This window comes from Bombus affinis, chromosome 1 (genome assembly GCF_024516045.1).
Source record: "Bombus affinis isolate iyBomAffi1 chromosome 1, iyBomAffi1.2, whole genome shotgun sequence".
In the NCBI taxonomy this organism is placed as follows: domain Eukaryota; kingdom Metazoa; phylum Arthropoda; class Insecta; order Hymenoptera; family Apidae; genus Bombus; species Bombus affinis.
In genome coordinates, this window is record NC_066344.1 from 15499726 (window position 1) to 15521383 (window position 21658).

A 21658-nucleotide genomic window follows, 5' to 3' on the forward strand; every position below is an offset into this window, starting at 1 on the left:
CGGCGAGCGGAAAACGAACAGCGGAAAGCGAAAAGTGGAAAGCACCTTCTGGCATTGCTTTACCGATATTCTCCAGCGATGCTGTGTTCGACGTAACGGGACACGACGAATGGAACTGACTGCGCCCTTCGTTGCTCCTCCTCTTTAATTTATCGCGCTAACTACTCGCACTACTGACGCATTTGGGACTATGCGACAAGCGTGCGGTCGATTATCGGTAAACGTTAATTACTCCGATACCATTGTCTCGTTTTATTCGCGTTCATCCCAATAGATTAGCGACGAAATAACGCGCGGTGCTCGTTAACATCGTTTGCCGTCCGTTTTGTTCGTCGGTCCCTCGCCGGCTCCGATAATCCTTCCCGACAGAAATATGTAAATAAGTACATACTTTAAGGATAAAGAAGTATCGGGCCCCTACGTTACATTCGCGACATTTTAATTTAAACATAGCATCGCTTAAGATACCGCGAACGAACAAGGCGTCGCATGTGGTGTGCCATTGTTTTGTTCGTAGTATCTTAAGCGATGCCATAAATTGTGCGGCAATTGTCGAATCGTTTGGACTCCTTGCAGAGTCTGTAGATCCCATTCGTGGTTTCTGTGCAACAATACGGTACCTCTTAGGGGAAATTTAATCCTATTAACCGAATGTGTATATCGGTCAACATGTTCGATAATGCAATTGATATTTTTCATTCGTAACAGCCTCCAAGCGAGCCATCCCTGGCGCTTGTTAATTGTAGTAAGACAATTAGCTTCGTCAAATATTAGTTTCCTTATCTCGTTCTATTATCTACGTTCTCCGCCTGCTCTCTTCGTCCCGTGTTCTTCGTATTTAACGTACTGAAGCCTGTTCCTCGTTAACAAACGTTTACGATACTTGCAACGTTTAAGACTCGCGTGATTCGATCGCGTCGACGGATAACGATCGTTACTATCCCCAACTCGTCGAGGAAGATTAAACTGCGAAACGTTCGAGTGTAAGCACGTACTCGGAGTTAGCAGTGTTCCGTACTTGCGAGGATGGAGGCCAAATTGGTCGCCTGTTACGACCCTGGATCGCAGTCTTGTCCGCTCGGTTTTCAGTCGTTCAGACGTTCGTCGAAAGTCCAGAGCAGACGGTAGGAAGCGCTTCAGCTTTTTGGGGGAAAACGCTGCGGCAGAAAGCTCGAGCCGAGTCCGATTAGAACCACCGGAACACAGGGACAAGTACGTTTTTTTCAAGGCGACAGACTCGTTGGAACTTGAGAGGAGAACGCGCGATGTGTTTCCATCGGAGATATCGCTGCAAGCTCGTTAGAAAATCCGTGGAACATGGCGAGTCGACGTCGTTTGCACAACGTTTCAACGACTCTCGGCCTGTGCTTGAGACGAGCACGCGGTGGTTACGAGCGCAGCGAGCAACGCGAGTTTAAGTGCAACGACGAAAGACGTAATTTTCCGCGGACACCGCGTCTAACTGTCTGCTGGGAAGAACGGAGGAGCTTGTGCGTTCCTTCGCTCGTAATTTCCTCGATAACGACAGGCATCGCGTGAAACAGCAAATTATTGCCTTTCCGGCGAATTTTATTCCGGCGAATAGCTGTTCACGTTACGGCAGAGCCACCGTGCATTTTTTCAAATCCTGCGCACCACAATTGCCGCTATCCAACTTCACGGACCGTGTCCTTCCTTTGGCCTCTTCTATCGCTTACCCCGCACACTTCTTTTACGGCTAATTACGTACTCGCAACGTCGGCCAGGACGTCTGGTTTATCCGCAATCGAATCTACAAGATGGATATTTTTCTGTAGGCTTAGAAATTGGAACAGCAACGCGTGACACGCCAAATATTTTAATCGAATCTCGAAGCACGTTGACTGTGTTCCATTTGGTCGATCTGTAGTATCCTCGAAACACTTCCTACCACGTACGCGCTATTATTTATTCGTAGCTTATCCTCGCTAGACTGTATCGTTCTGCCTTTTTCACAAGCGAATATACCGCGTTCTTTCCTCTCACGTTGTATTTCCCTATACCAAAGGGTCCGAGCACTGATAAATAACACCAAATCGAATTTTTCGTCGCTTCGTCCAAGCAATCGATCGCGCTCGCGTGCCAGTTTAAGCATTTACAGCGGCGATAAAAAATGAAGCACGTTTCCCTTTTCCATTTGGCGAGGGTCGAACGCACTCCATAATCACAATCAACCGTTGAAAAAGTTGCCGATGTGAGTCATAGGTAGGTAGCGATTTCGTGGTAAACTACGGACAACTGGACAGACATCGTAATTTGTACGACGGAATACGTGCAACGCCAAGGTACCAGACGATTCTTCCTTGTTACTAATTCATCGAACATGGGAAAATGCACGAGGAACGTGTATACTGCTGTTGCGTGTCCGTATGTTCTGCTCTATCGTCGTTCTAATTTACCGAAAGAAACTTCGCTCGTTCTTTTTTTCGCAATATCTTTTCGATATCCTTTCGAGAAACAAGGAATACGCGCGATGGAAGGAGACGAAGCAATGCGGAAGGAAAATTTCGACGCGAATCTATGTGGCTGGTTTTCGCGTTACGAACGCCGCTGAATAGATTATGTTCTTTACACGTTGGTCGCCATGTCACCCATATCTGTGTGACGGGTATGCTTCCGTGGTGTGACGCTCTTCTTGTTCGAATTAATTAAACATGGGATATACAACATAAAAATATTAAAAACACATTGTACCATACTTTTGATTAATTTATATTCTGGATAAAATATCGCGTTGTGCTATGTCGCATGGTTGAAACATTCCAAACACGTTTCGGCTGATTTCGGACACTCCGAACAATATGTTTCAGTCTCTTTTACGTTTTTTCTCGCTTCTTCGCGCGCGACAGTTTGACTCTTCTTCTCGTAACATACGGTGCACATGCTTCTTATAGGCTTACCCTGCTGATTCTTACGAATCTGCAAATGGCGGGACACCTTCTTCGTTTTCTTCCGATGATCGTCGGGCGCAGTATTTTCTGACGACACATCGGACCATTGGTAAACGAGAATTTGCCGAAATTTTCTTATCTGTATTTTTTTGCTTGTGGCTGTTTGCCACACGATATGAGCATTTACTATAGCTGTTCCTAAGAGGAAATGTAGTGCTAATTTCGGACACCACTTGATGCTTTTCCCTATCGTAGTGACATATGAGACCATCCGGTCACTTCTGTCGATACCAGTTTTTCCATTATTCTATACTACTCTCCTCACTTTCAAATATATTTTCACGCTGTCTACTGAACATCTGGAGGATGAAAAAATCACCGATGTGCGTCTCGCAAGAAGCACGCTTCTCGACTAAATGAAAGATCTGGGATATCTGCCGTGAGATCCCTCGGAGTACGATGGAATTTGGGCCCCGCAGGAAACTTAGCCGAATTGCACCAACGTGTTGATTAATTAATTTATTTATTAATCGAGCGACACTGCAACGCGAGTGCGCGAAGAGCGTGCAAAATAGAAAAAGCGTATCGAAAGTGGAACACGTGGCGATCCGAGTCTGACGCGATATCGATCGCGCTACTTGATCTTTCACCGACTCGAAAATCTTTCATCTTGCTGCGCGGCCGTACAGCGTAATTTGCATATGGTTAAAGCAGGGCCGGATTTTCTAGCGACTGTTGGCGTCGTTTCCTTCGCCGCGATTCTTGCCGCTTTAACGCAAACAGATTTGCTGTCGTTAGAATAACCGAACGCGAACAGCGAAAATCCATTGAACGTAAAATGGGAAAAATCAATTCGGCTGGTAACGCGAGTTCGGTGTGAGCACACCGTGCGAATAAATCATTCGTTCGGTGTCGCCACCGACAGAAATACGCGGTATTTTTATCAATGCCGTTTCTCCTGTACCAACCACGGAATTCCAAATGTGCCGTCAGATTTTCTCGCCGCCTGTACACACGAGACGTGGAAACCACGTTGACTATTCCCCGACAAGGTTACAGGCAAAGGTTCGTTTCAAAGAAACGCGCGCGCTACATTCGATTATCCGTTTACGAAACAGGAAACGAGATAGACGGAGCATTCGCTGCGCGATAGAAACATCGTTCGGCCGATAAGGAAAAATACAAGGGGCCAGCAACACGAGTATCGATATAACGAGAATTGCAAACGACTTCGTAAATACACGTTTGCTAGAACCATTGCATTGGCAACTAAGTGATTGCGGATTCTGTCAATATCACCTAATGACAAAACCCGCAATCGCTTAGTTGCCAAGCGAATAAGTAAGAGAAAGATCGGACGGACAGGAGCAGAGTGAGAGACGAGACGAGATATCTGCGGATTCGGATAGACGCAACGTTTGACTGAACTTGACAGTGGAAAATCGTAGATTAGACGGAAAATAAGGAAGCCAAGTGTTCCGCGATAAACGGCGACGGTATTTCGACCGAGAGAAAAGGAAAAGGAAAATACAGCGACAGACGAGAGGAGAGGAAGCAGCAGGGAGGAGGAGGAATACAGAGAGGTGAACAGATCTGGCGATATTCTATCGTGGCTAGAGAAATGAAAGCAAAGAGCGAAGGTGGTATATCTGGGATGAGAAGCAGAGGAAGAGAGGAGTTGGAGAAGGAGATGTGGAAGGAAGTGGGAGCAGCGCGAAGGGTTGCGAGGGGAACGAGATGGAAAATGAAACGAGATGGAACGAACGGAGCAGCTCGGAAGGAAAGAAAGAGGGGAACATGGAGAATTCTCCGGTCTGAGCGGTGGCTCGCGCTTGCGCGAATCAGTAGCAACGCACTGGTACGTAATGCCATCGGCGAGCCAGTCTGACGCCAGGCACCGCGACGCTATGACGTCACTGGACCGCGTTTTTCCACCGATCGTTTCACCACAGCGGTGAGAATTCATGAATGAAAACCGCTAACTTGGAGGCTTCCGTCGAACCTCGCGTGCATCCACGAGCCTGTCGTACGTGGAATTGCCAGGGAAATCGCGGTCCGCTCGTGCCACCGACGATCAACCGCGTCGATCGATTTCTCGATTCGTTGCACGAGAGACCAGATACGCGAAATGGAACGGACCCAGTGCTGCGACCAGTTAAATCTCCGCAACGCCTGCTTCACCGGCCAGCACCTGTGCGGCTGCCAGCCTTTTCGTTAACTTGCCACTTGTTCGTCCTTCCACGCGAGTTTCCACTTCGATCATATACGCGTCGTTCTCTTTACGTTCTCTCTTTCTCTCTCTCCCTCTGTCTGTCTTTCTGCGGGAAAACGTCGAGGAAACTTCCGATCGCCTCTCCTTCCTTTTTATCTCTGTCTTCTCCGCGACAGCTTGGCCGACTGACACAGTCTGCTCTTCGAAACTTCTTCAAACGAGAGACCGCTTAGTTTCTCGCGCTCGGTATCGCAAATGCGGTAGTACGCGTCTAGCAATTTCGCGTCTTGCACCGCAGTTTCCAGCGACGATGGTGCGCGACGGAGCTGGTTTTCGATAGATCGGTGTGATCGGCGCAAGAATACTCTTTTCGTTGGATTACGCGCGCGTTGGCTTGTCTTTCGTTCCGTAGATAATCATCGCGCGACAATGATAATCGAGATTTTAGCAAACGAAAGATTCCTGGTGTCTGTCAGATTCTTCGTACTGTGGTTTCGACCGCGTACCGACAGCAACCAACCGCGAACGCCATGAACCACGTTCTTCCGTTCTCCGCTGGTCATCTCATTAGCAGAAACGCGACACTCGATACTCATCGATTAAAATTGGTCGACGATATCGGCGAAACTGGCAACACAACGTCGTCCGACGTGGTGGAAACAATGCGTGGAGAGCGCGCAGCTAACGTCGCGTCGACTACTTCTGGCAATACACGGTGATTCGATAACGCTGCAGTCCCGGTGCCGGATCGTTCCAATTTATCAATTTATCTTTTTTTCCATTTTCTTCGCGCACGTTCCTTCTCTTCGATCAGTCGTCCCCTCGGCCAATTTAATTTTCCTAACGCGTCTGCGACTGGTTTTTTGCATCGTAACCGTGCGACCCTTTGCACGCCGGATGCCACTCGTATGCAAATATAACTTTTACGATCCACAGCGGGCGGAAAATTCAGCCGTTTAAATTCCAGGCGAATAGTTGGTCGGCCATCGTATTATCATCGATTCTTTGCAAAAATATATCGCGTCGGAGAAGCAGCCCGCGAGATATCTCGTCCGCGCTTAAGGAAATTAGTCGGCCACTTGATAGAGATTCGCAAATTTAACGATAAACTACGAACCGTAGGCGCCACGCTGTTGTCCGATAATCGGATTTCTTGCTCGCAAGAGTATCGTTACGCTTTCATCGAAAGGAAAATTCATTTTCCGATATGAATGGGCTTTGCTCGTGATACGCGAAGCCTTCGTTTATTTCGTTGGACCGGCGCGTTCGTCCAACGTCGACTTCTGCCTTCCAATGTTTGCTCGAATAATACACTTCGATCTTTGTGATTTCTCATTTACTTTCCAACAAAATCGAAAGTTACGACTTCCTCGATGCTTCGCGATAAGCGACTGGTGTGTAGGAAACGAGAGAAAAGCACGCATTCCGAGTATTGTTCGCGACCACAGAACGGAGTGAGCTAAGGCCAAGGGTAGTCGCCGGGTCTCGGTTGACCCTGCAGGTTGAGCTGAATAATTGAAGGCGGCACGGCTATACTTTAAACTCGATAAGCAGGCATGCTCGCTTCTGAAAACGTTTCCTAGCGTTTACGTCGACACGGTGGCGCCTAATTGTCACGATACGGCGAAACATCGTGTTCCGCGATCACGAACAACCGTTGCCCCTGCGTCGAGCAACGCTTTTTCTTCTTCGTTGAGATTGCGGTATCGATGACTGGAAATAGATCGGTCGTTAGTCGAATCATGCTAATTATCCGGGGATTATAACTTACGTAACATCGCAATTCTGTTATCCTTTACCTCAGGAAACGTTGCTGAATAATGCAACAAACAACGAAGCAATTATTCTCACATAGGATAACGCAATAACGGAAAGCGAATAGCAAAACAACAGTCTGTGTGCGAGCTGGGAATTACGTTGCTCGACGGAACGCATTTGCCGATTCGACGAACTTCGATCGAAATTCATTCGCTCGGTGCTTCTCGAACGAACAGAAAAATGGAAAATTGCTGCGTAGAATCTCGGAACGATGCGACGATCGGGTCGACGATCTACCGAACGCATTAAGCGATCGCCGTGCGATTTAATCGTTTCGTTCGATTCGCAAATCACCGTGAACGTCGTTTAACAACCGCGATCGTTTCTCGCTATTTTTCCTATCGTTTCATACGACTTGCGGCTATAAACAGCCGCTCGGATCATTCCACTTTCAACACGTACTTTCTACTTGCACCAGGCACAGTGATTTCATCGCAGCGTTAAGCGAAGATCTTCTCGCTGTACTTCGTCCAAGCAGTTTAAAAACCATTTTCCTATTTTCATCGCTCTCTTCTCTTCGCCATTTCTGGGTCACGTACGTATTTTCGACGATCTGCGAGAGAAAAAAAACGCGGCCTCGTATTTCCTCTAACGAGTAGGTTAACAAGTTTGCGGATTTCCCAACATTTCGATCGGTAGATAAATTCTCGATAGCTCGTTGTAACTGAAAAGAAAATCCACCAAAGAAAATCGCCGGTTGTCCCGACGCGACGCGAAAGGGCCAGAAATCCATTTCGCTGGTCTACTCTGTTTTGTCCGCGAAGTAAATTTTTCAAGGACGAACGTAGGAGTCCCTGGCGATTCGCGTCTCGCTTCGAAGAGATGCGACGGCGCGGCGCGGCGGAAGAAAACGAATATGTAGAACGATATCGCATCGAACCGTTGTCTGCAACGCTACCAACGGAAACCGACTTTTCCAGACATCTACCGGAGCTGGTGTGACGCGCGAGTTTCTTCGGCCAACCGAATATAAACCAAGAGCCTTTCAACGCGAGACAGAGTCTCGTCCGTGGTGTTCGCTTGCCAACGAATCTGAGCGACTATCAGCTGCTACATTTTCAAAGAGAAAAATCATACGAGCGCGAGCCGGCAAACTCGAAGCGACCTCGAGACAACGTGCAGGATTTCCCACGAGACCGTTGGTTGTCTGATCCGCAAAAGAGAAAGTGGACAAAGGGACGGACATTCTCGCGCTTTCTTTCCTTTCTATAGACACGTTTCAATTATTTTGGAATAAACTCGGCCGGTCGACCTTCGAAGAACGCGAAAGATGCAAAACGGCCGGTGAGACGGTTTTGGTGTTGGAAGATACAGAGGAAAATTAGAAAGCTACAGCGCGGGCAAGGTTGATCGTCGCGAAGCGAAAGAAGTGTGCGGAGAAACATGGGGAAGAAGAACAGCAAGCTGAAACAGGATACCATCGATCGACTCACCAATGACACGTATTGTGAGTATCGTTGTTACTTTTTCGTTGCAAAGACAGTCTGTGGCCGCTTATACCATGCTTTTTACAAAATTACCCGTCACGGTTCCCCCTTCGACGTTTCGTTTCCGCCACGTCGTTTCTCTTTCGACGTCGCGTCCTTTGCATATTTACACGCCCCGAGCACGCCGCCGAGTTGACAGCCGCAGCCCTTTCTAGCGACGCCACGCCACGTATCCACCTGTTTAACGAGAAACGCGATGTTTCATCGCCGCAGGAGACGACGATTTATCGGATTCGAACGTCATTCGTACCGAGTCACTCGAGCTGTCCTCGGAGTTACGAACAACTTGCCAGCTTAGGTCTACGTACGTTTTCATAATTCGATGATTTAATAATTCTACGTTGCTGAAAGCCGAGGCCGTTCTGCATGCTTTCGTTTGATCCCGTTTAAGCGGGTAGCGATTATCGGAAAAATGAAAAGTCACGTAATCGACGAATCCTTATATCTTCGGGAAACAGTCGTTTCATCGGCCGAACGTTTTTTCGTCAAAGCACGGCTTCGCTTAAATCGTTAAGAAGCATTCTCTGCTAGATCGTTAAGGAATCTTAATAAAACGAGCGATCAAAGAATGGAGGTTCGTTGATCGCAACGAGCTTTCGATCAACGACGATCAGCAACGTTAGAATAGATATGCAAATTGGCCTGCCGATGCAAGGACGACCTCTGAATAAAGGAAATCCTTGATGGAAGTTTCGCTGCTCCGTTGGAATTATCAGCGGACAATGAGAACGATCAGACTGTTGGTGTCGCGTTCCATTTAATGATCCGAGATCGGAGATAATTTCGATCGGAGAAATCGTATTTCGAAAGGGACAACGATAAGATGCACGCGATTAAATGCCTAGAGTTCGTTTGCGAAGCTTTCGCTTGGCTTTTATTCCCTCCCTTCCTCCCTCCCTCCTCAAAAAATACACAGGATAAATTATCGATGAGATTGAAGATTTCGACGTTTGATCAACGATTAAAGTTTCAACGGGTCTGGCCCGGTCGTTAAATTGTACTTTTACGAGGCGAAGAAATCTTCTTGGCGATGGAACATCCGAATAAAACACTCGTTGGCGCACTCATGTGAAAAACAATCGCGATTACAGCATTTAACAGCATAGGTATTATTATTATTATATTATTATCAGTATCGTGGGATTACAGTGTAAGCTATCCTTGATATAATAATAATATTTAGGAGGATAAAATAATTTTGCGGATGGGACGATCGCAGAAATACCGCTACGTAGCAGGACTATGACAGAGACGTAATCCAACGACGACGAATTTCACGTATATACCGTGGACGTGAAAATCCAACGTCAGCTTTCTTATTGTTACCGAGACAACGTTCCTAGTTAGGTTCGTTCGTAACAGATACCACACGATCTTCTCCTACTCCGGTTTGCTCGAGTATATCCAGCTTTTTTTTATATCATTAACACTTTGACTGCCACGTTGGCTTGAACTTCTTACAAGTGTAAAAATTGAATGGAAATTGACAGTTGGGGCATTTTGAATATAACCGATAAATAGAAGATACTTTGAAATAGAAAGTGCACCGTTGAACGATTAAACGTTTCTATTAGAACATCGATAAAAAGATGAGAACGAATGTTGCATCTAACGGTGCTCCCCACCCCCTCCCCACCCCTCCCCGCCAGTCCCAGTCCATCCCCTCCCAGCCCCTCCCTAATAGGCTAGCGAACTGTCCTGTTTTTGCGTCCAGGCTTTCAGGACATAAATTAAAATATCGTACATAAGCACAGCGCAACAGCGGCTTAATTTTATTTTATTTAACAATAACAATAATAATCTTAAAAAAAAAAAGAGAAAAGAATGTAATAATGCATGGCTACGTAATACCGTCGCGTATCGGTACTTTTGCCTGTACCACCCTACAATTAGAATTCAGCGTTTATTCTGGAAAAAAAATCATGTAAAAAAAAAAAATATGTAAAACCTGGAATTAATAAACAAAGTTAAAAAAAAAGCATCTAACGGTGCACTGTGTCGAAACACTTTAAACATAAATGTGGCTCATCGATACAATCCGGACGATGGGTGGTCACCTCTTTGGTCCGATTCTTAGCAATTTTTCATCCTAACTGTTTAACATTTTTCTTGTAGCATTCTCTGCAAAATTTTCCCGCCAGGTACGCTTGCCCTTCTTTCTTCCGCGTTTCGTGTCGCGATCTTTGTCGAATAAATATATTTGACGGCTCTGGTGAACGGCACTGTGCAAGGTGCGTTGCTGGTGCCATTCTAAAATCTGATACCTCGATTTTTGTTTTTCTTGCTTGTTTATAGAGTATCATCGCGTTGGAAATTGATCTATTTAACAATAACTCTAAAGGTAATTTTATATACCACTCGAGGGTTCTTCTATGCGGTGTAGAATATGCTATCATTCGATCTGATAAATCTACAGCACATTTTCCTCTGTTGTAATCTACCACCACCATTGGTTTATCACAAACATGACTTTTTTCCGGACCTCTACCATTTCGGCCGAATGTTTCATCGAAATTATAAAAATAATCATAGTACTGTTTACTAATATCTTCTACACGTTTCAACAATATGTTCTGCACGTCTTACGACAAAATAACCAATGCGAATGGTTTATTGAAATATGTATGTTATAAATATGTCGCCATCAACAGTTACCAAGGCGCCGGTCACGGTGGTCACCCGTGGCCACCAATGAGATAAACGGTCCATTGGGGAAGAATGTCGTCTTACATCATCAATTTATTATTATTTCACCATTATATGCTTTGAATAATAAAATTACCCCCGTGGCGTCCTGAGCGAAACATCCGATTTCGGCGTGGCGGTTAAAGTGTTTGAAAACAAGCAGCGCGATCGCACTGTTTAGATTTTATGTGGAAAAGTGCGAGTACATTTGAACGCTGCGGACGACTCACGGTATTTTATATTTCATTATTATCATCTCAATAATTTTTATCGAACAAAACTCGAAATATTTATAAACTGATAGTACGCATACATAATGACATGGATGTTCTTCGTAGAAATAACAAATATGACGAATATGGCAATAAGCTGTTGCACCGCTTGTTTCTCTGCGCAATCGATTAACACAAGCGCTATCGTACTGTTCGCGATTTGTCGACCCTGTTTTTCCAAACACCCCTGCGACTCAAACTACGAGTGCGAGTATCGAGGTAGATCATGCTGGTTCGATAAATAGAGTTCTCGTAAGATTTCATCAATCGGGAGCGTGTATCATCGCGCAACGCGAGTCCGGGAAACTTTCGAAAAGAAAAGGTCCTGTTAACGGCACCGTTGCAAAAATCGATACCGTTGGCCCAGAATGTTGTCGCCACTAAAAGTCGTCTACTTCCGTTCGAGTGTCGTTAGAAATATCGACGTTTCGAATAGAAAACGGCGTCGCGATAAACCGATCGGTCCGCTGAACAAGTCGCAAAGTATTTTCGGTGATTCGTTGGAAAACTCTAAAACGTGGAAATAAGCGTAAAAGTATAAAATCGAACGAGCGAGCTGGAAGAAAAACAGAACCGTTCTGATTGATGGATGATGCCCCATACGCCGAGAACAAGAAGATTTGTAGAATCGGTTACGTGGTAGCAATTGATCGCGCGATTTCACGATAAACGTCCATCTGATAGATAGTTGCTCGTACAACTATCTTGCTGGGTAAATCGCGGCGCGTAATTAATGTCGTAGCGTATCGCATGGTTTATCAATTTTTGCATATCGAGGCTTCGATACGCATCACCGCAAGAAATCAAGTTAGCTGCTTTCTTTTCTTGCATCTACGAAACGTAAAATGATTTACGAACGTTACCGCGACGTAATTATCGTTCGCCATTAACGAGAACGTTATCTATCAGCGCCGTTTTTACGACTTCGTTATCGCCACGAATTGCCTCGAACTTTCCTTTAGTTTAGTATTATTCGATCCTGAGCTCGTTATAACGCGTAGGCTTGTTTAATAAAGAAACGAGTGGATGAATTCGTAATAATCCGATGTATTAAAATCAGTATAAGTACAAGAGATAGTGTACGTCGATTATAATCGTCGCTCGCTCAATGCCATTATACTAATCGAAGAAAGAATAATAATACTATAATTGCTCGTAGGCAACACGTTCATAAATTTATATCGACGGACGTTAACGCAAAAGGTTAACCTTCTTATGTTGAAGATTACGAGAAACGGTAATAACAATCTGTCCAGAGTTCATTTGCCATGCAAACCAAACAATTTAATTTAGTTAGTATTCAAAGGCACAATAATACGAGTCTCTCGCAGATTTGAATTTTCGTTTCAACTTTTTCTACGGCCATGAGCCGCTACGATCTTTACGAAAATTATTTAATTTGTACTTTACAATTTGTCCAATTGGACATTCGATAAATTTTTCTAGTTTAATCGCTAAATAACATGTGGGTGGTTATCTCCAATGGAATACCATCTTCGAGTTTAACTATTTTATTTCTTTAGTGAGGTTAGTGGGGTGTTTTCTTTTTAGTCTTCTTTCTATGAGAGTTTTGCTCGCTTCAGCAGCCAGCTGGTTTGGATGTGTTGCCGTTCTTTCCTTGTATTTTTCTGCGTACCTGTCGGTTTCTTCTTGACCGTTGGTATTTTTAAGTCTTTGAGTATATCCTCGTTTCTGACATACCATGGGGCGTTGATTGTTCTCAGTATCTTCGATCGTAGCGCCTCTAGTTTATTTATGTGGTTTATTGCTGCTGTCCCCCACAGTGGCATTCCGTACGTCCAAATTGGTTTTATTATCATTTTCTAGATTTTTAGTTTATTTTCTATGCTGAGTTTAGAGTCTCGACTAGTTAGTCAGTACATATGTCTTCATTTTATCCGTATTTTGTCTATAATTGATTTAGTATGTCGTTTTCATGTAAGTTGTGTGTCTAAGTGGAGTCCTAGGTATTTAACTTGCCTTGTTTGTGTTATGCGCGTGCCATTCAATTGGATATTTGGTGGTTTCCGTTTTCGTAGAGTAAATCTAATATGGTTGCATTTACTGGGCTTTGCTTGCCTTTCGAAATGTACGTAAAATACAAGTGCCTTCGGGAGAAACAAGTTTGGAATTATCGTTGTCGAGGCTCGCAAGGAAATGGCGCTCTGATCGCTGCTTTCTTTCGGACCCATGGAAACGTGTATTTTTCAAGACTACGTTGCTGCTAGCTGCCCGAACATTCAACGTACTCGGTGTGAATTGCGATTATTCGAACGTGGAAACGCATAAGTACAACACGAGGTAATCGAACCACGTTGTATCAACTTCTCCGCGCTATATTCACCGTAACTCGTGTACACATTACTAAAGCCAATATTTATCCATTTCGTGGCCGATTCTCTGCTCTAACTAAAGGGAACAGTGGAAATTAAAACGAAACAGAACAGTGAAAATCAAAACGATGTAGAGATAGTTAATTGTAATTGGATCGCCAGTGTTTCATCTTTCATTTAAAGTCTAGTATGCCTTTTTTCACACGGTATATCAATTCGCAAAAATGCAAATCCGCGGTTGGTTCCTGCATTTTGTCGACTGGCATTTTTCCATTACAAGAGTGTAACGGTGCGTTTACACAGCAGGAAAATTGCTCTTCGCTGATATCGTCAATATCAACGACGTGCAACGTTGAACGCGATTTTTAAGCCGCACGGACGTGCACATAATCAGTGGAAATAAAGTAAATTGCATTATCTCTACGCGCGTATCACGTCGGAGACACGGGAAATGGTGAAATTAAGAAAATCACTGGTCGTTTCCTCGTTTAAACGTTTCACGAGCAAGGTAAGAAGAAAAATCAGACTTTAGATATACTGGCAGAGTTTATTATGTGAATCCAACAGAGTGACAGTTAAGAATGTTAGAAAAGAGAATCTCGAGAGCTGATTTTAGGAGGGTTGGGTTTGCCTTCTATGGAGGGTGTCGCCGGGGATGTCGCCGGAGATGTCGCCGTGGCCCAGGTCAAAGGTGCCGTACTATTACTGTTTTCTTTTCTTCTTTTTTTTTTTTTTTTTTTTTTTTTTTTTATTTAGAAGTAGTTTACAATCAATTCTCATTGAGAATTATAAGTAAATTTTCTGCCAATGAGCCAGTAGAATTTTTTTAATTTTAATTTAAGCTGCTTGGATTTATCCACCATGTGTCGTTTCCATGTCATTCTTCTGTCCAGAATCATGCCCAAATATCTGACTGAATCTTTGTTTGGAATTGGAATATTGTTTATGGTCACCTGTGGGCAGGATTATTTTCGCAGCGTGAAGGTTATTTGACTGAATTTATTTTCGTTACTTTGAATTTGTTTTCTGGCACTGGAACACTCTCTACGTTGTCGTTTGGGTGTCCATTAAACCCTCTTGGTTTTTCTATCGCTAATTTATGGTTCGGTGACACGCGTATAGATAATCCTTATTGTACAAAATAGTCGATAAACGTTGTTTAAAGTCAGCGAAACATTCGCAGGAATACGCTACGAGATCATTCGCTCGTTCTTTCCGCGACGAGAATTGTCGAAGCATTTTCGAAGCATCCAAGAACGCTCGGTGTAATATCTGCGAACGTCCGCGCGCCTACGTACTGAAGCCACCAACTGATGTACGTGCGTATATTCATTTTTTAATTTTACCATGTTGAAGTGGGTTTCGCTTCAAGGAAAACTCTACATCTCCTCTATTGTTTAGTTTTTGGCACAACGATTCTCTTTACAACAGCTTCTTTCGTCTCTGTTATATTGGGTTGGTAACTAAGTGATTGCGGACTTTGTCAATGCCACCTAATGACGAAATCCACAATCACTTAGTTGCCAACCCAATCGACGATAAAGCGCAAACGCCGACGAGTCGAAAGGATCGAAAACTTGAATAGGCCTAACGGCCATCAATATATTTCGACACCGCAGCCGCTGGTCTTCAGTTAGCCAGAGTGAAGAGTGAAGACTCGTTAATCGAAAGTTGTGATATCACATTACTGTATTAAGTTCAAGTTAAATAATCATAGCTTTTCTGTTTAATCCATTATAATAAATCAACACATTATCACATAGGTTAGAAACCAATGGAAATCCTAATTTCTAACATTTCTGAATAAAGAATTTCTATAATACATTTATCCACGCATTTGCTCTCTCTCTATTCTGAGATAGAACTTTAATATACCAGAACTTTAATATACCAAATGCACCGTAAGAGGAATCATTCGTTTGATCATCGACATTGGACGCGGTGTCGCGTCGCGCGCTCTACGTTGTAGGTCCGATCGATTTCGATGCTTTTCCGCTTCCCGCATTTCGCCTTTTTTCTCCTTCTTTTTTTTTCTTTGGCCGCTATACGCACACTTACCGAAACGCTCCGCCACGCTTTGCGCGTATTTTCTCCCGGTTGGCAACTCTTCCGCCATTCCTCTCATTCCGATTCTATCTGTCAGCGCCCTCGCGATACGATCTACGTTACTCGGGCTATAGTCTCGTGTGATCTATCGTTTGCACGAGGAGTAACTTTTCATTAGACAAACAAACTCGCGAGAATTATCTTTCGATGATATCCGGCGAGATTTTCTCACCGACGATGTACATCGGTTTCAGCGACACGAGTCCATTGGTGCAACGTTTAACGCGATTTCTAGGCCAGTGACCTGCAGTTTACTAACGTAAGAAGGTTACTATCGTCGATCAATTTATTCTCGTATAACCTAAGCGAGATTATCCACGAGACACGGAGCACGACAATTGGCGTCGAGCATCGTCGATCGTTCGTCGCTGAGACGGGACAGACGGTGTAAAAGTAAATTCGAAAAAATAACAGAGCGATCGTCGTAACGCGATAACGTTGCCAGCTTATCGATGGGATTTCATGGAAGTTGGAATCGGTGGAAGTTATCGATAGAGTTATTAGCGTTCGGTTTATCCGCCACGAATCAACGAGATCGGAATTTGCGGGAATTTCGATGCGGTCTGCGCTTGAAAAACATCTCCGTCCTATTTCCCGTGACTGGAGCAAGCGAAATCTCGAAATTCAAAGGGATTAGCGGGCATACGGGACCGTGGAATCGCATTTCCTCGTTTCGTTGGTGGCTGTCCTATTAAACGCGCCGCTCCACACACACACACACACAAGCGTTCGATATCCGCCGTTTCCGTCGCGACACCACGCGTCGATACAGCTACCTGCTGTACATATAGCACAAGGAAATCGTTAAAATTCACCAAGCAAAGATTTTATCTTCGCGGTGCGCCCTTCGTCTCGACATCGCATTTACCGATCGAACGAAAGTTTCCGTGACACGCGGAACCAGCCGATTGCTTATTCAGAAATCTCCGTTTCGAGGGTACCGTGACACGCAACGCGTTCGAGTAACGTTCACAATCAATTTCCCGGCCCAAATTTCTCACAGTCACGATATCGAAATAACGACAGTAACGGCAATAACCGTCGAAAAATCGCGCATATCTTTGCTTGCGACGCGTCCAAGAACTCGTAGCGCTACGATCATCGTCGGTAACGCGCGACAATTATCGATCGACGATCGACACAGCAACGACGACCGAAAAAGGTTCTAGTCGTCGATGCCACGTATCGTTCGATCATGGAGAGGGCTGACCCGTAAATTCAACGATGTTCTCAATCTCCTCGCCTCGCTATACGAATATCGATTGGAAGTAAGATGGCAATTATCCCGGAGAAAATGAAATATCCGTAGCACGAGGTAACGAGGAGATGCGGACAAGTTGTAAATAGGCGAGCGGAACAAATTAACGAAACACGGCTGGGATGCGCGCATCGTCGAAACTGCAAAACTGTCGGGTCGATTAATCGACGCTCGATCCGGTTAATGGGCTTTAATTGACTCGAGCAATCGGATTTTCGACATTTTCCATGATCAAATTCTCCTCACTCTCTGCCCCGTTTCCTCGTCGTTTCCTACTTCTCTTCTGCACGCGATTACGATCTTTCGATTCGACCGAGTAAGCGACGCTCGCTTTAATTTCCCTTCCCACCCTTTGCCCTCGGCATCGAGACGCTGACATATCGAACGAATAAATTCGTCCAGAATGCTAAATTTTCTACCACTCTCCGGCAAACTGTCCCATCGTTTACGAGATTTACGAAGATATTTGCGCCATCTCTCGGCATTGTTTTTCGCTTCGAAACTGTTCACGCGGTTGATGGACGCGGTCACCGGAACACCGACGACTCTTTCGCTCGCTCGAATTGCGCCGCAGAATGTGCGCGTTTTAAGGACTGTGGGAAGTCGCTGAAGGCTCAAGTCATGCAACGTGAAAAATAACTCACAGTTGTGTCCTTGTGCAATCTACGATCATTCGAGTCAAGCTGACTTGCTTTTCCTTTATAAGCTTATCGATAGCGTTGCTTTTTGCCCACCACTCCTTCAACTTATAAATTTTTATGCCTCGGCCATGTCGTCTAGATTCACGAGGTCTTTTCTCCTACACCGTTACGGATCCTTCTTTGTGAACTCGAACATAATAAATTGCGTATGCGATACAGCCAACTCTTATCGCACCTTCTCCGATTTCCTCGTTGGCATCGATGGTTTCAGAGATTCGCTGCGCGGTATTTTGTAACGGTCGTTACATGTAATGGCCCGTTGTAAGTGTAGGTTTGCCACGTGTTCTACGTAGCTTCTTTGGTTCCAGCATCGTACATTATCAATGGAAATTTATCCCATTTATCGCTAAATAAATAATCGCGATGGGGATAATCTCCAACGATGGTGTGGCAGGATTTATTGTTCGCGAAGAACGCGACCAGCATAACTTGCAGGTAATCGCGTTACAACGACGTTAAAGTCGGTCGATTAATTCAATGCAGTGGTACAAAGATCGGTGTGACATGTGAGCGAGGGCATCCGGTTTTCCGCTGAAGCACAACCACCGAAACCTGAGGACCAACCTTCTCCTTCCATTTACACCGCAACGCAATTACGCTCATAGAAACTAACGCGAGCGAATGCTAATTCCCACTAACCAAAAGTTTACTCTGCCAACCGAATTTCCGTTCCACGCGCTTGCTTTTGCTCCTTTCCGTGCCATTTCAAGCCAATCGCTCCGCGTTCGTCTTTGTCCCCGTCCCTCTGATTCCAGCGAATCACTGAAAATTCATTTCGATAGATGGCCACATTATTGTGGCGTTTGGCTACAAACGCGAAAATTTATTACTCGATGATATCCTTTTAACACTTAGCCAACCGAATAGGGAGATCTCCCCTCTGTGAAGAACATCGTTGCGTGACCCAAAGGGGAGGTCTCCCTTTTTGACTTTCGCAACGCGTTTCCTTTTTTCTCTCTCTCTCTTTTTTTTTTTTTTTTTTTTGTTGTTACTATCAATTATTACTTACCTGGCATCATTTTTTCTGCTTCTTTAAAGTACAATATATCGTACTTCACTTAGTTGCCAAGCCAATAAAATAAAATACACCAATTTAGTGATGTTGAAATTAATTGAAAGGCTACGCTAATAGTTACGATTAAATAAAGTTATAATCGAGCGATATCAGACTGTAAAAAAGTATTAAAACGCATTATGAATTTTTAATTTCACGTTCAAGTCGTGTCATTTATCTTTAGTCATCTTGTTTACCTGGAATTGTTGGCAATTAATCGCGCCACGTTTTCTGCTTTTATAAAGTACAGTATATTCGGTTAGCAACTAAGTGATTGCGAATTTTGTCAATATCACCTAATGATAATGTAACTTTTTCATTAATTTTAACACCACTAAATTGCATTTTATTCTATTGGGTTGGCAACTACCACCTAGTGACAAAATCCGCAATCACTTAGTTGCCAACCCAATAGAATAAAATACACCAATTCAATGGTGCTAAAATTAATGAAAAAGTTACACCATCAGTTATGACTGAATGAAGTTATAATCGAACGACAGCACACTGTAAAAAAATATTAAAATGTATTATAAATTTGTAATTTCACGTTCAAGTCGTGTTATTTATTATTAGTCACCTTTAATGTTTTTAATTTTACCTATACTTTTATATACTTTCAATTTGATGTTTTGTATAAACAATATGTGAAATTGTTAAGTAAAATCATTACCGCAGGATATAATTAATCTTAAATAATTTTTGGACTTGTTTGTTTGTTGTGGGCAGCGTATAGTTCGCCAAAGCGAACTGAGTATGCGGCTCATTCACGCGGAAAGGGTACAGTAGAGTCTCGATTTCGCAACGCGATGCGGACCGAAGCTATCTCGAGTAATCCGATAGTTGGCTGCTAATAAATGGTGCAGTAAAATAGTAAAAAACATTTTGATAATACCGTACGCGCACTTCGGTGTAATTCGAAAAATTAGTCGAAAGTTCGAGCAACTGTTACCTGACTATTTACATTTTACTATTTTTCCTGCCCTTTCATATTAAATTTTGCAAAGTCTAAACTACCTCGGATAATACGGAACTTCGGTTAAGCTGTAGTCGGATAGCCAAGACTTCTCTGTGTTACAGACAAAAATATAGTAAAATAAGAGAGGCATTTTCGACGTATCGTGCAATACGAGAGAACGTGTGCAATAGTAAACAGAAGAAGGAGAGCGACGCTGGTTAGGAGCAAATAACCGTCGGAAGCTTTCAAAGGCAAAAAAGCTTGGCGAAAATTCTCATCGCCGTTGAAGAAGTTGTAATACTCGTGCGCGTGTTTTGTCTAATGCGATGCGCAAGAAACGCAGCAACGCGATCAAGCGCAACCCACACATTCTTATTAGCAACTCTCGCCATATTATTGATTAAATTATTATTAATTATATATTATTATATTTTAATATATACTATATATAATTATATATTAATTATATTATTATTAATTAAATCGCCAAGTAGCGACGTCGATCGATGCGCGGACATTCGGTTTGCTAAAGCGTCGTCGCTACTGTTGCATCGTCGATACCGTTTTTCCAATTCTCGTTCTTTCGCGTAAAATTCAATCGCGTTCGCTCGATTTTACCGACAAGATGGGAAAAAGGCGGTAGAATTCTTTGGCCGCGTAAAGTGGATCGATTTTCGCTAAATCGCGTTTCATCGAAAGCGGTGAGTCGCCGCGCGTTTCGTGACCACCGTGTTTCCCACGTAATCTTCCGGTAGCGTGCAGGCGCGCCCTCCTAATTGTAAATTATTATAAGCGTAATTGTAAATTGTAATTGGACTACCGAGAAGCTACGGTGAGAAGAGGAAATAGGAACGGGCAGAGTAACACGCGCCTCGTCTTCACCGGATACGGCGTTATAAATCGACGATATATCCGAGGCATGTCGGCACTCGAAGATTAAACGACTGCTTACTCACTCGCCATCGTTCGATGCAACCGGTTGGTTCCAGTGCATACGATGCCGATATACGTAAATACATAAATACATGGAGAAACAAGGCGCTTTCGAGGGGAAAGCAATTTCACGTTGTATCGAATCTGCTGCTACTTCATTTTCCAATCCATCTTCTCATGTGTAGCGAACCGCGGAAAATGGAAATAATTTGATTATCAGCCATATATCGACGTTATCGACGAAACTGTACGGCCCTATTTATCGATACATCGATACGACGCGTTACATCGCAGTAATCACTGGTACAGCGACTACTGCGATTGACCAGCGTTCCGATAAACGACGCTTCCGTGATACCATCTGATCGAAAATACTCGGTTGTTGCAGCGGATAATTAACATCGCTGCATTCAGTCAGTTTGAACGATTTGTCCTTTTAAACGGGCCAGACTTTTTTCGCTGAAAGGTATTGTTGAGCGAGGAAATATCGTGCCAGTGTTGAAGTAGCCCGCACGACTCAAACTTCTCTGCAAAACTCTCCACTTTGCTGCTCTTTCTCCCGGGGCGGTGGAAAATTTCGAAGCGCCGCTCGATAAGTTTTCTCGAGCGTTCGTAATCGTTGGCAAAATTTCAGTGCAAATCGTTCGTAGGAATCACATTGTTCCACTGGAATTACCACACAGACCACGTCCGAAAATCCGGAACGCGGCCAATCGGGTTTACGCGTCCACGTTTGTCGTCGTTTCATTTCGGACCCTGTTATTATCGATTAATTAGTATAATGAACAACGTCTGAACAACGTGTAAAATTACGGTGAGATTCCTTGCGGAAAAATGACAAACGCACGTGGAATAAAATTTGCTCGTTCTCGGCGCGGTTTTCGAGAAGATCGAGTTTCGAAATTTGTATTGGTTGGCAACTAAGTGATTGC

General features: G+C 44.0%; 1 protein-coding gene and 1 long non-coding RNA gene across 4 annotated transcripts in view; one reads left to right on the forward strand and one right to left on the reverse strand.

Moving 5' to 3' along the window:
- The window catches only part of LOC126922765 (uncharacterized), a 48184-nt gene that overhangs the window by 12675 nt on the left and 13851 nt on the right, over positions 1-21658 (reverse strand). The window lies entirely within an intron of this gene.
- The window catches only part of LOC126922638 (frequenin-1), a 72544-nt gene continuing 55661 nt past the window's right edge, over positions 4776-21658 (forward strand). The window contains exons 1-2 of one of the 2 annotated variants that reach the window (XM_050735442.1): positions 4776-4863; positions 7860-8386. In XM_050735442.1, coding sequence (XP_050591399.1) covers positions 8323-8386 — 64 coding nt within the window. In that variant the 5' untranslated portion in view covers positions 4776-4863; positions 7860-8322. Of the gene's footprint in view, positions 4864-5129; positions 7475-7859; positions 8387-21658 lie in introns of those variants that run through there. The other variant, XM_050735441.1, reaches the window with a different exon arrangement.